The 13,047-nt window shown below is 43.4% G+C and overlaps 1 protein-coding gene across 1 annotated transcript; it reads right to left on the reverse strand.

Annotated features, from left to right (window-relative positions):
- Window positions 1–11,844: 11,844 nt before the first annotated feature.
- On the reverse strand, window positions 11,845–13,047 carry LOC134214163 (uncharacterized). Its single transcript, XM_062693581.1, has 3 exons — window positions 12,715–13,047; window positions 12,527–12,653; window positions 11,845–12,465 (listed from the first exon to the last, which is right to left on the reverse strand). Exons 1-3 carry the CDS (start codon window positions 12,813–12,815, stop codon window positions 12,100–12,102), a joined length of 594 nt encoding a protein of 197 aa, XP_062549565.1. The 5' UTR covers window positions 12,816–13,047; the 3' UTR covers window positions 11,845–12,099.

Consider the following 13,047-nt stretch of genomic DNA (forward strand, 5'->3'; position numbering starts at 1 on the left):
TGGCAAGCCGTACTCCCAGCACACATGCCATGACGAGGAATGGTTGTTGGTTTTAACGGGGCTACCTTGGTCTTCGCTGCTACAAATGCCACCTCTGCTGGTCCGTAGGGATTCGCAATTCGGAAGTACGAGACACATGAATATGCTGACACCAATGTTGAAAGATCGCCCTTGGAAAAGTAGCACCTTGGAATGCTCACATGGTTGATATTGTCCAACATACTTATCCATTCCTTCCATCGTTTGAACGTTCCGTCGCAGATCTGTTGATCCCAGCCAGTTCCATCGCTCCAGGTGTCCTGCAACAGTACTTTCCCGAATATCAAGTATGGTGCCAAAAATCCTTGAGGATCAAAAAACGACATAACACATCGTGCCAGCTGACGCTTCGTTGGCTTGGTATCGGAATTCAGATCAATGATTCTTTGTTCAACATTCACTCCAATTTGCTCTAGGACGACTCGATAGTTACTGCACCAATTCCTAATTTCGAAACCACAGTGTTTGTGAATTTTCTTGACCTGTGACGCAACTTGAACTGCTTCTTCTATGGTGGCAAAGCTGTCAAGGTAACCATCTACATAATGATTGTGGATGACTCCTTGCACCGCCCTAGGGTACTCATGGATGAACTAGTTGGCATTCTTATTTTTTACAAATTGTGCGGTGGTCGGGAGCAAGTTGAGCCAAAGGTGGCCACATTCATTAGATATGTTTCCGGGGGCGATGTTGGGTCCGTTCGGTACACAAACCGCTGCGAGTGACGGTCCTCTGGACGAATACGTACCTGATGGAACATTTCTTTTATGCCGGCACTCAAGGCGACTGGTTTTTGCCGGAAACGAAAGAGTACCGCAGGCAGTAGAGTCATCTGATCCGGCCCTTTTAGTAGCATGCTGTTCACCTGGATTTCTAGGATTGGTCACGATCCCCGCTATTCAATTCCTCAGGTGACGCACGGTGTGCATAACCCTTTTGCTCATATTCATAGATCTGCTTCTGGACATTCTTCTTGAGCATCGGATCTTTGGCTAACCTACGCTCCAGACATTGTAGCCGCTTAACTGCCATGGGATAGCTGTCAGGAAATTCAAAATCGTCGTATTTCCACAACAGACCTGATTCATAGCGTTGATCGACCCGTTTGGTTGTTTGTTCAAGGATCCGTAAGGCGCGCTCATCTTCCGCGGTGATTCCGGCGTCGGCCGGTTGAATTCCCACTTCTTCCAATGAAAAGTATGCCTTCAAGATTCTGTCCATAGACTCCCCTTCCGAACATTCGCAGACGTGGTAGCTGACGGACAACTGCCTTGCATCACGGTGACCTCCGTATACGCACCACCCAAGCCTTGTTTTCACGGCTATCGGACCACCTCCACTACCTTCTCTTACCTTGAGTGGTACAGCCAGCTTCAGATTGTCAACCCCAATCAATAACTGAGGTGTAATGTCGTAGTATTCCTTAATTGATAGATTTGGCAGATGTTTGAACCTTTCAGCTAACTTCTTGATTGACAAACTTTGCTTGGGCAGGTCAAGTGAATCAACGGTTCTTACATCGGACATAATATACTTCGGCTTTCGATGATTAGTTCCAGAAATCTCTACAACTATCCGGTGTGAATCATTTTCTTCCCTCGTCACGTTGCCAGTCCATTTTAGACACAGCGGTTGCCGGCAGCCAGTCACATCAAGCTTCGCTGCTAACTGTCGTTCGATCATCGAGATATTGGACCCCTCATCGAGGAACGCGTACGTAGCTACCTTGTTAGGGGATTAGATTCCATGTAGATTAGATAGATTTGATAGATTCACTGTATAAGACGACGGGAATTATTCGAAACAAATAGCATTGGAGTGAAGAAGTGGTGACGAGTTAGACGACCATTGACTCCACATCAGTTAGTGATTAGACAGGACCGGCGGCTATGATTGTACAAACAAGTTCAGCATAATCCGAGACTTTGAACCCTCTTCCAACGGTCATCGGTGGACAGTGTTTTGAATGTCGTACAGTTGTCCAACCTTTTTTCAGATCAAGCATGAAAAATTGTTGCCTAAATCTGTAGACTGAATCGTGCTACTCCTCGCTAACATGTTGCTACTCACCCCATTGTCGGAATGCAGAAAAGTTCGGTCGTATGAAAAGATATTTTAGTTACTAGATAAAGATTGTCACTGTCGTCGTTGTCCGGAACATCTTTTGCTGGCGAGGATAATGTCAATGAAAGAAAAATACATACGATTTGACAGTTAGGTACCACACATGTTTTGGACAGCATAACAAAGCGAACCGAAGCGACAATCTTTATCTGGTAACTAAAATATCTTTTGTCGTATGCCTTGCCTTTCTCGCGCTTCGTGGACCTCTCATGTTCACTTCCTCCGTAGGATGAAACGCTACATGCATGGGCGTAGCCAGGATTTCGATTAGGGGGGGGGGGGGCAAATTTTTCAGGTCTTCTGAATCGTAGTTTTATAGTAGTTTTATAAAAACACATGAATATTAGTGCTTGGTACTTTTTCCTTCTAAGCTCCAAACACTTTGAAACCAAATTCACAACCAACAGTAAAGGCTGAATCACAAGAGCGCGTTGCGTGCCAGCGTTGAAGTCAGCGTTTTGTTCTAAAACGTAATGCCAATAAACGTGACGCATTCACGCCCCGATTCTTCAGGAATGTCTCCAGCAATTTCTTCGGCAATGTCTTCAGGAATTCCACCATCAATTTCACCGGGAATTGACCAAAAATTCCACCATTATCTACTCCAAGAAATCCTCCACGAATTCCTTTATAAGTTCTGCAGGGAATCCTTCAGATAATTCTTTCGTGTTTCTCATAAAAAAATCTGAAAAATTGTACCTTGGAATTCCTAAGAATATTCCGACGCCCATCGCATTTTATACTAAGCTGGCAGCTTCTCGACCAAATCCTTCAGTAAGGTAGGTGATGGGGTCGAGATGATCCAAAAGATTTGCAGCTGTGATATGATCACACAAGGTTTGAATTTTCGTTCCGTACTCGATGATGGTGTCCAGTTTGTCTGCCTTGGGACACGGTGTGTTCCTAACTCTCTCGATCAATGATTCAATCAGAAGCTCTGATCGCCCATATCTCATGCGAAGCGCCTCAATAACATGGGGTACAGATGCAGGCAGAATAAGGCGACTTCGGGTAGCCTCCCAGGCAGCACCCTTAAGACATCGCTGCAGGCGAATCATATTTTCGCCATCACTATAGCCGCATGCTTCCGTGGTATAGGTATACTGGCTTATAAACACCGTCCAATCTGCCGGGTTTCCGGCAAAGTTTGGCAAATCTCGTGGCAGAATTTGTCGTGCGGCGAGTTCTTGTGGTGTGGGACCGAGTGTTACGGGAAAGTTGCGAAGCTCTGGTTGCATCGCGACTCCAGCTGAACGATGAACCCTGTCGACGCACTGTGGTCGGATATCATGAAATCATGGCATTAATAACTGACAACTGATAGTTTTCGTGTTGATTTTGTAGTTTTATCGATGTTCTATAAGACTCTATAAGACTTCGCCGATGTGAGATACTGCAGGGATATTGCGGGTAGATGGCAGAATCGGCGCGGTTCAAAACGTTCCGCACGACATGAAATTCCCGATCATTCTTCCGAAAGGACACCGTCTGACCTTGCTGGTACTTGAGTTCTTGCGCACTCAAGTTCGACACGTGTCTAAGCAATGTCAATTCTGTAAGATACGTAGAGCGCAACCATCAGTACCACGAATGGCGCCTCTACCTAGGGCTAGGTTGTCTTCTTATGTACGACCCTTCACTTACTGCGGCTTAGACTACTTTGGCCCCCTATTGGTGAAGGTAAACCGCAGTCACGTCAAGCGCTGGGTGGCCATATTTACATGTCTGACAGTACGTGCGATTCATGTGGAAGTTATCCACACACTCACAACTGAATCCTGCATAAAAGGAGTACGCCGATTCATTTGTCGTCGAGGAAGTCCTGCTGAAATCTACAGCGATAACGCCACTTGTTTCCAAGGTGCTGACCGGCTTCTTCGAGAGCAAATTAACAAGGGACTAGCTGCAGAATTCACTAGTACACAAACAGCGTGGAAATTTATCCCCCCAGGCACCCCACATATGGGGGGTGCTTGGGAGAGACTTGTGAGATCGGTAAAAGTTGCTTTGACCGCAATTCAGAATGGTGGACAGAAGTTAGACGATGAGGCTTTATTAACCTTTTTAGCGGAAGCTGAAGGTATTGCCAATTGCAGATCGCTTACATACCTGTCTTTGGACTCTATTGAGCAGGAGTCCTTAACACCAAATCATTTTTGCCTTTCTCGTACAACAAAGTTGTACCGAAAGGCTATCATAGGAGAATGTTGCGAATCTGGCAACCTCGCCGGGGCGAATGTGGAGCGAAACAAGAGGAGCGAACTAATGACATAACGGGAGAATGACACGGAAAACGTCAACGGGGAAAAGCAAAATATGGTAGTGCAAAACCTCTTTTTGCGCCCAAAACGGGGGAGCGTAAATGGAATCAGAGCATAAAAAGAGGGAGCGTTATTTAGAATTTAGGGAGCGTTATTTGGAATTTTGAGCGTAAAAGGAGGGAGCGCTATTTGGAATTTGAGGCGTAAAAAAAGTTTGCAATCTTTTAGGTAAGCAAAGTTTGATATTTAACGTAGTTTTAGTCTTAAGATGTGTCTTTTACCTATTTCGGTATTAGGGTCGTCCAAATTGTTTTCATTATCATGGTCGTCCCATTGATTTAGTGCTGAGGCCTTAAGATGTTCTTGGTACGCCAAAAAGTCATAAGTGGTAAAGATCCTTGATGACGCACAGTAAGACGTTCATCATCATTTTCAATGCTTTAAAGTTTTTTTAGTCCCACGTTTTGTGACACATTGGATAGAATGCAACCATTGCATATGTTCATGGTCATCCAAGAAAACTCTGGAAAAGGCCTTAAGATCTACACGCGTAACTAGAGATCTTTTGGATTGTTTAAAAGTGGTACATGCCCTTTGTGGTACGTAGAATAGAATACGTTCATTGCATAGGTCCATGGTCATCCAAGAAAACCCTGGAATAGGCCTTAAGATCTACACGCGTAACCAGAGCTCTTTCGGCTTGTTCCAAAAGTGGTACAACCCCTTTGTGGTATATTGCATAGGTTCACGGTGATCCAAGAAAACTCTGGAATAGGCCTTAAGATCTACACGCGTAACTAGAGATTTTTCGGCTTGTTTCAAAAGTGGTACAACCCCTTTGTGGTACATAGAACAGAATGCGTCCATTGCTTAGGTTCACGGTGATCCAAGAAAACTCTGGAAAAGGCCTTAAGATCTACACGCGTAACCAGAGATCTTTCGTCTTGTTTCAAAAGTGGTACATAGAATGGAATTCGTCCATTGCATAGGTTCATGGTCATCCAAGAAAATCCTGGAATAGGCCTTAAGATTTACACACGTAACCAGAGCTCTTTCAGCTTGTTTCAAAAGTGGTACAACCCCTTTGTGGTATATAGAATAGAATGCGTCCATTGCATAGGTTCACGGTGATCCAAGAAAATTCTGGAATAGGCCTTAAGATCTACACGCGTAACTAGAGATCTTTTGGATTGTTTCAAAAGTGGTACATGCCCTTTGTGGTGGTTTGTGGTATAGGTCCATGGTCATCCAAGAAAACCCTGGAATAGGCCTTAAGATCTACACGCGTAACCAGAGCTCTTTCGGCTTGTTTCAAAAATGGTACAACCCCTTTGTGGTATATAGAATAGAATGCGTCCATTGCATAGGTTCACGGTGATCAAAGAAAACTCTGGAATAGGCCTTAAGATCTACACGCGTAACTAGAGATCTTTTGGATTGTTTCAAAAGTGATACATGCCCTTTGTGGTACGTAGAATAGAATGCGTTCATTGCATAGGTCCATGGTCATCCAAGAAAACCCTGGAATAGGCCTTAAAATCTACACGCGTAACCAGAGCTCTTTCAGCTTGTTTCAAAAATGGTACAACCCCTTTGTGGTATATAGAATAGAATATTATTTAAATCAGTATTCGTTTAATAATTTATTAATAAGAATAAACCTAAATTTAATATTATTCTAGATTACCATTCTTTATTCATGAAAGTAGAACTCAAGTTCATAACAATTCACAAACCATTTCGAAATAGCAAAACAACATTTCTGCACTGGAGCCTTTTTAGTGCTGTTTTTTAATTACGATGTCCATGATATTAGTACGCATCTGACGCAGCGAGAGCTGATTAGTCAGTGGCCAATTGTTCTATTCCGCGTATCTGATTACCATAATGAACCCATTGAGGGCTGCTTGTTCCAACTCGTTTACATATTCGTTATCATTCCCAAAACTCGCAGATTGTGGCTTTTTCCTGCGTTGACATTGACTGCCTTGTGTTGGAGCATTGTAAAGAATATTGTAAGATTTGCGAATCGAGTCAGCTGGAACAACCTCCCACGCTTTGGCGACCAAAAGATCTTCTATGTTGATGGGCTATGGTAGGTTGGTCAGAGGAGGTGCCCGCGGACTCGAAAATAGACGAAGCGACTCTGATGAATCTCTAAAAACATGTTGACCAACCATGTAGAGGGGGAGGACCCAAAACTTGACGCGGTAACGGAAATTACTGACATAATCATGTCGTTTATGGGAGGCCTCCAGACCTTCAAAAAGAATTTCAAACTCGTCGTGCTGATTCTCTGCGACCTAGTTACAATGGCTAGGCAGCAGTGAAAGTCTCTGCTAATGTCTAGTCAGGAGGCGGAACGTGAGATACGCCTCCTTATTGGTTAGAAGGAGTTGGTGGTGCGACTCTTAAAGTGAGTAAGGTTGTGCAGGATGCCACCTCAAAACGTTAAGTGTAGTAATCCCACCGACTGAATTTCATCGGTAGGACAACCGTCCCTGGTGGAAAATTGCCAATCATAAAAAGCCGAAAATGAAAACGAAGTGAATTTTAGCGGCAGAGAAGAAGTCAAGAAGTCAAGTAGACGATGTCAACTGCATCCATGAGATGCAGAAGGGCGAGATGGTTTTTGGGATCCTGCTCAGAAGAGCTCGGCGTACAAAAACTTGACTGTAGAGGGGCTGGTTGATGGGATTCATGTCGGAGCCCTATGCCCAGTTGAAGTCATCCAATGTAAGGGTTCAAAGTTGAGGTTCAAAGCCCGGTTCTACAAATTTAGCATAATCAACATCCATAGCCCATACTCCGGAACCACTGATGATGATAAGGACGCATTCTAAGCCAGCTGAAACGTGAGTACGACTTCTGCCCAAGCCACGACTTCAAAATCATTATAGGAGATTTGAACGCTCAGGTTGACCAAAAGGATAAGTTTAGACCGACTTTTGGAAAGTTCAGTGCCCACCGGCTGACGAACAAAAACGGTCAACACAGCCTTCCATATCGGTACACTTGGAAATCACCACTGCAGACAGAATCACAAATCGATCGTCCTGATTGATGGACGGCACTTGTTCGACATTATCGGCATCAGGACATATCGTGGCGCCTACATCGACTCTGATCACTATATGGTGATAGTTAAACTGCGCCCAAACCTATTCGTCATCAACAATGTTTGGTACCGACGACCACCGCGGTACGACCTAGAGCGACTGAGCAACCTGATGTCGCCACTGCATACGTGTAGTATCTCGAAGCAGCGCTGCTGGAAGAGGGTGAGCTTGATGGGAGAACAACGTTGGGTATGTGAAACGAAGTCGCCGGAACGATTTATTTGACAAAGAATGCAGACAGATTCTGGAGGAGAAGGGCACAGCGCGGTGCGAGGAGATGGAACAGCTGTGACGTTCTCAAGAAACACGCAAGTTCTATCAGAAGCTCAACGCATCCCGCAATGGTTTCGTGCCGCGAGTCGAGATGTACAGGGATAATGATGGGAGCATCTTGACGGACGAACGTGTGGTGATCGAAAAATGGAAGCAGCACTACGAGGAACAATTGAATGGTGCTGAGAGTACAGGCACTGGAAGTCAAGGCAGCGGAGGAAATTACTACGTCAGTTCCACGGACGATGGAGGCCAGTCAGCCTTGAGGAAAGTTAGGGATGCCATCTAACACCTAAAGGCCAATAAAGCAGCTGGTACGGATGGTATCGGAGCTGAACTCATCAAGATGGGCTTGGATGGATGGGAAATTGTCAAGCCGGCTTCGTTGATGGCCTAACGACAACAGATCAGATATTTACTGTACAAACGCCGAGAATACCAGGTCCCAACGCACCATCTGTATATCGATTATAAGGCGGCATACGACAGTATAGCCTGCGTAGAGCTATGGAATATTATTGCCGAAAAAATTGTGCGAAGATTTCGGGCGAAATCCAGTCAATGTATGGTGCAGAACTGTACTGTCGTAATCTAACAAAGTAACGTATACGCCATTTTCCAAAAATGGCGTTAACGAGTAGTAATCATCGAGCTCTTTAACAGAAAAATAGAGAACATGTATTTTGTAATTTGGCGCATACGTCACTTTTTCAGATTACGCAGTGTACACCCGCCTGGAAAGTGAAGTAACAAATATTGGGAAGCAGTTTTACGATAGACGGGGATACCTTCGAGGTGGTCTAGGGATTCGTATACTTTGGATCCTGATACTGATCCTGACTAACAATGTTAGTCGTGAAATACGAAGGCGCATCATCTGTGGGAGTCGGGCCTACTATGGGCTCCAGAAGAAACTGTGGTCATGTACAAGACGGTGATAAGACCGGTAGACCTCTACGGACATGACACATGGACAATGCTCGAGGAGGACTTGCAAGCACTCGGAGTATTCGAGAGACGGGTGCTTAGGACCATCTTTGCCGGTGTGCAAGAAGACGGTGTGTGGCGGCGAAGGATGAACCACGAGCATGCCCAGCTCTACGATGAACCCAGTATTGAGAAGGTAGCTAAAGCCGGAAGAGTACGATGGGCAGGACATGTGGCAAGAATGCCGAATAGCAACCCTGCAAAGATGGTATTTGCTCCAGATTCGGCAAGTACAAGAAGTCGTGGAGCGCAGCAAGCGAGGTGGGCTGACCAGGTACAGAACGACTTGGCGAGCGTCGGGTGCATTCAAGGTTGGAGAGATGCGGCCTCGAACCGTGTATTGAAGCGTCAAATTGCTGATTCAGTATTTTCTGTTAAGATGTAAGCTAAATAAATGAAAATGAATGAATCCAGACAGCCTCATAGAGAGGATATGTCAGAACGTGAATATTTGGAATGTGACGATTCAAAATCTGAGATTCTTCCCTCCACCCTATGTATGTCGAGGATGGTCCTATAGTGACCTAGAATTGAAATAATATTTTTATACTTAATGAATCACGTTTATAATGTAAACTGTTAAAAATAGGAGCAAAAAAAAGTTACGTTATATCGAGGTAAAAATTACGTTATATCGAGTTACGTTATATCGAGGTTATGATATATCGAGGTATTACTGTACATAGAATAGAATGCGTCCATTGCATAGGTTCACGGTGATCCAAGAAAACTCTGGAGCTCCAGCTGTGCCTAGAACGCTTCTTTCTCGTCGTCGGTCTCTCTTCGTGTGGGCAATGCACGCTGATGATGCTATAGATGAAGAAACAGCCTTTTATCCTCATCTTACACATCCTTGCGTTGATTGACTGCCACCCAATCACGCGTTGGCGCATCTTGCCCAGCACTATTAAGCCGGTTCCCATCTCGTTAGTGGTGCCACAGCTTTGGTAGGAGGTAGCCACTCGATGCCCGCATATCCACACTTTCTATCCTGTCCAGCAGATTTCCTGCAGCGCTACGTCGTCGAAGTTGCGGAGATGTAATTCATCGTAGATTATCCTGTCGCAACCTGCTAAGCCTAGCAACTTGCAGTTCCATGTTCCAAGCTTCCAATCCTTTATTCGTCGCCTAGGTCGTTGCCGATTGTATCGAGTCGTATTATCTTCTATGTCGTCCGAAATTGTTGTTTTTAGAAGCGGCTTATTGAGCCTACGCAAACCTCCTGTCTCGTCGGAGCCCTAGTAACATTTTGGTTTTATGCTGGTTTTATAACACTTTTGGAGAGCAAATTATGGTCTTCAAGAGTGTTATAAAACTTAAAATGTTACTTGGGAGGGCCGTCGTGTCAAGTCTGTTCAGCATCCTACCGAACACCAGGACTTGAGCTTGTCGCTAACAGAGCCCACTGTCAAACCCCACCACATCCTAGGCTGGCACCACAACTTTCAAATAGCCAGGGAGGAATCGTCAAGCCCTTGGACATAGTCCCTGCTACCCGCCTGTAGTTCTAGATCAATCACATTAGTTACAAATCAACAAACTTATCTCCCAACTAACAACCAACATGCAATGATGTTAACCGCGAGTCGAATCATGAACGATTCTCTGGACCATGAGTCCGGTGTAATTTGACTCGTGCTTGATTTGAATCGTGGATGAGATTTGAGAATTGGAGTTCTTCGTTAATAGTTTTATCATTATGATTCATGTAATTCATAACTTCATACATAGATGTTATGTAGGCCTGTAAAGCAAGTTATCGCCCCGAGTAATAGCAAATTTGTATTTAATCGCAGATTTAAAGAAACTTAAGGTTGGACTCCAGGTAGAAATAATGTTGTCATATCCTGGTTTAGGCGAAATTGAACTGAAATGTTGCTGGAGTACTACCAACAGAAAATACGTTCACCATCAACAATGGATTCTGTACCGAATACCATTCGAATTCTTTTCAGAATCGCAAACAGATTCTGTTCAGATTCTTCAAACGGATTCTGTTCAGAATCTAAAATAGAAGCCTAAATGGACTCTTTTCAAATTTCAAACGAATCCCGAAAGGGTTCTACTCCGAATCTCAATTGGGAGTCTGCTCCTTTAGAATTACAAACGGATTCTGTTTGAAATTCTGAACAGATTGTGTTCAGAGTTCTTAATAAATTATTTTCAGAATCTCAAACGGTTTCCGTTTAGAATTCCATTCGGATTCTGTTCAGAATTCCAGACGGATTCTGTTTAGAATCTCCAACAATTTTAGCTCAGAATCTCGAGCGGATACTGCTCAGAATCCCAATAAAGTTTTTCTCAGATCCTCTTTGTTTTTTGCCACGACAAGTTATAGTGAACCACAAACTTCGAATATCATAAACATAGGATCGAAATTTCGGAATCGGTCTACCTATGATCATTTGGCAAAACAGTTTAGAATAGGTATTTTCTGTCTACTGATCCAAAAAGTATCTATGGCGAAAAAAACTATTTCTTGGTTCGAGTCCACTACTGCAAAAATGGTACCAGTCTAAAAGTCAGCTACGGTCATAAAACCTGTAGAATGAAATGTCCTTACAAGTATATATTTAATTTGAAAACAGATTCACAGAAACAAATATTTTATTCAAATATATAATGAACTGAAAATCAAATGTTGCAAATATACTACGGCTCGCTTGAACAGCTCAAAACTTCTTCTTGATAGTAAGCCTGCGGAGAACCACTGACATAGACCTATTTCAAAAAATCAAATACTGATGTTTTGGATTCCAAATATATTTGTACTGAACATAAATTGAAGATCATATGAGTACATTATTTGTTCATTAGAACACTTTAAAACAGAACTCATTAGAAATTGTGTATTGTTTAACGATGAAAATCATACTCTCCATTATTCAATAAGTCGAGCATCATGCGCAACGCGTTATTAAATATACAGAAAGGTTAGTCATCTAGCTGACGATTTCTTGATCTCCTTCTAATCTGCATAAGGAGCATGCATGCAAACATTGTATTGCATCGAAGGAATGTAAAACAATTATTGAACTATATTTTTTCAGATTTACCAATTTTAATATAAAAAGCTCACATTTTTACATTTGTCTTGATTTTTTACATATTTTTCATTTGTTCTATGCAAAATTGACAGGAAACACTGGTAAATGCTATCAGTTAGCATAGTCCTACAAATTTTCAACTTAATCGCGCTGTATTTTAAAGGTTCTTAAAACTGTAGCCATATGAACATATGGACAAAGAGAAAAAAAATATCACACAGAAAAACACAAAATTAGTCACACCGTGTGTCATAATTCTTCACTGATCGTGCAAAGTGACAAACGTTTCTGACAAACGCGACGGTTTTGTTGTCTCATTTTCGGCGGAGGACTTGCCGCGGCCAAGCAGTTTGCTATCCGAGCTTTGGCCTTTTCGGCGTTGTCGAGCTCCGTCTTACCGTTCCGCAGCCGAACTCGGCTTCCGGAAATGCTCCACCCTGGCCGCGCACAGTACCAGTGCTCCACGTCCGTTTCCATGATTAGTGATACGGCTTCGTAGAGTTCACCATCGACTAGGAACGCGTCGGCATGGGGCGTTTCGATGTACCAGTGGAAGGTCTGCAGCAACATTGGACCACCGTCCTTTTTTAGCTGGTTAGAGAGAACCGTATTATACTGGAAAATGCGATTTTGGTTAGAAACATTGGAATAATGCGAACCATCGTGGAATACTCACCCAAACATAATGCTTGTAGGCCTCGACACTCATCGAAAGCCGATAATTCTTCTTCGCCAGTCGATCCTTCTTCAGCTCATATAAACTAATAGTACATACGCTATCTAGCGAAATCGTCGGTTCCGACCTGGAAGAAAGGAATCATTTATTATTCTCTAAACACAAAATCAAAACTGGCGGTAACTTACTTTTTGGTATTGTATGTCAAGTAAACGACATCAACCCTGGGAATGACCCGCTGGTCGCCGAGGGCCATAAATGAATTGCTATGCTCTAAGGTTTGTGGCATATTTATAACTTGTGTTACTTCTATAATTGAAGATAAAATCAAAGACAAAGTAACTCACTATGGCCACGATCGGCTCAACTAGTTACAATTCTTTAGGATGGAATTGTTAGCTGTTGTGGTCCGAATAATACTGCCGATTGCTGAACTGAAACGTCTGATTTGTAAGCATTGCAAGTCTGGTTTTATACAAATATTTAACAGTGGATCGTACCCACACTTGCGTACCTAATGG

This window comes from Armigeres subalbatus, chromosome 2 (assembly GCF_024139115.2).
Source record: "Armigeres subalbatus isolate Guangzhou_Male chromosome 2, GZ_Asu_2, whole genome shotgun sequence".
Taxonomy (NCBI): domain Eukaryota; kingdom Metazoa; phylum Arthropoda; class Insecta; order Diptera; family Culicidae; genus Armigeres; species Armigeres subalbatus.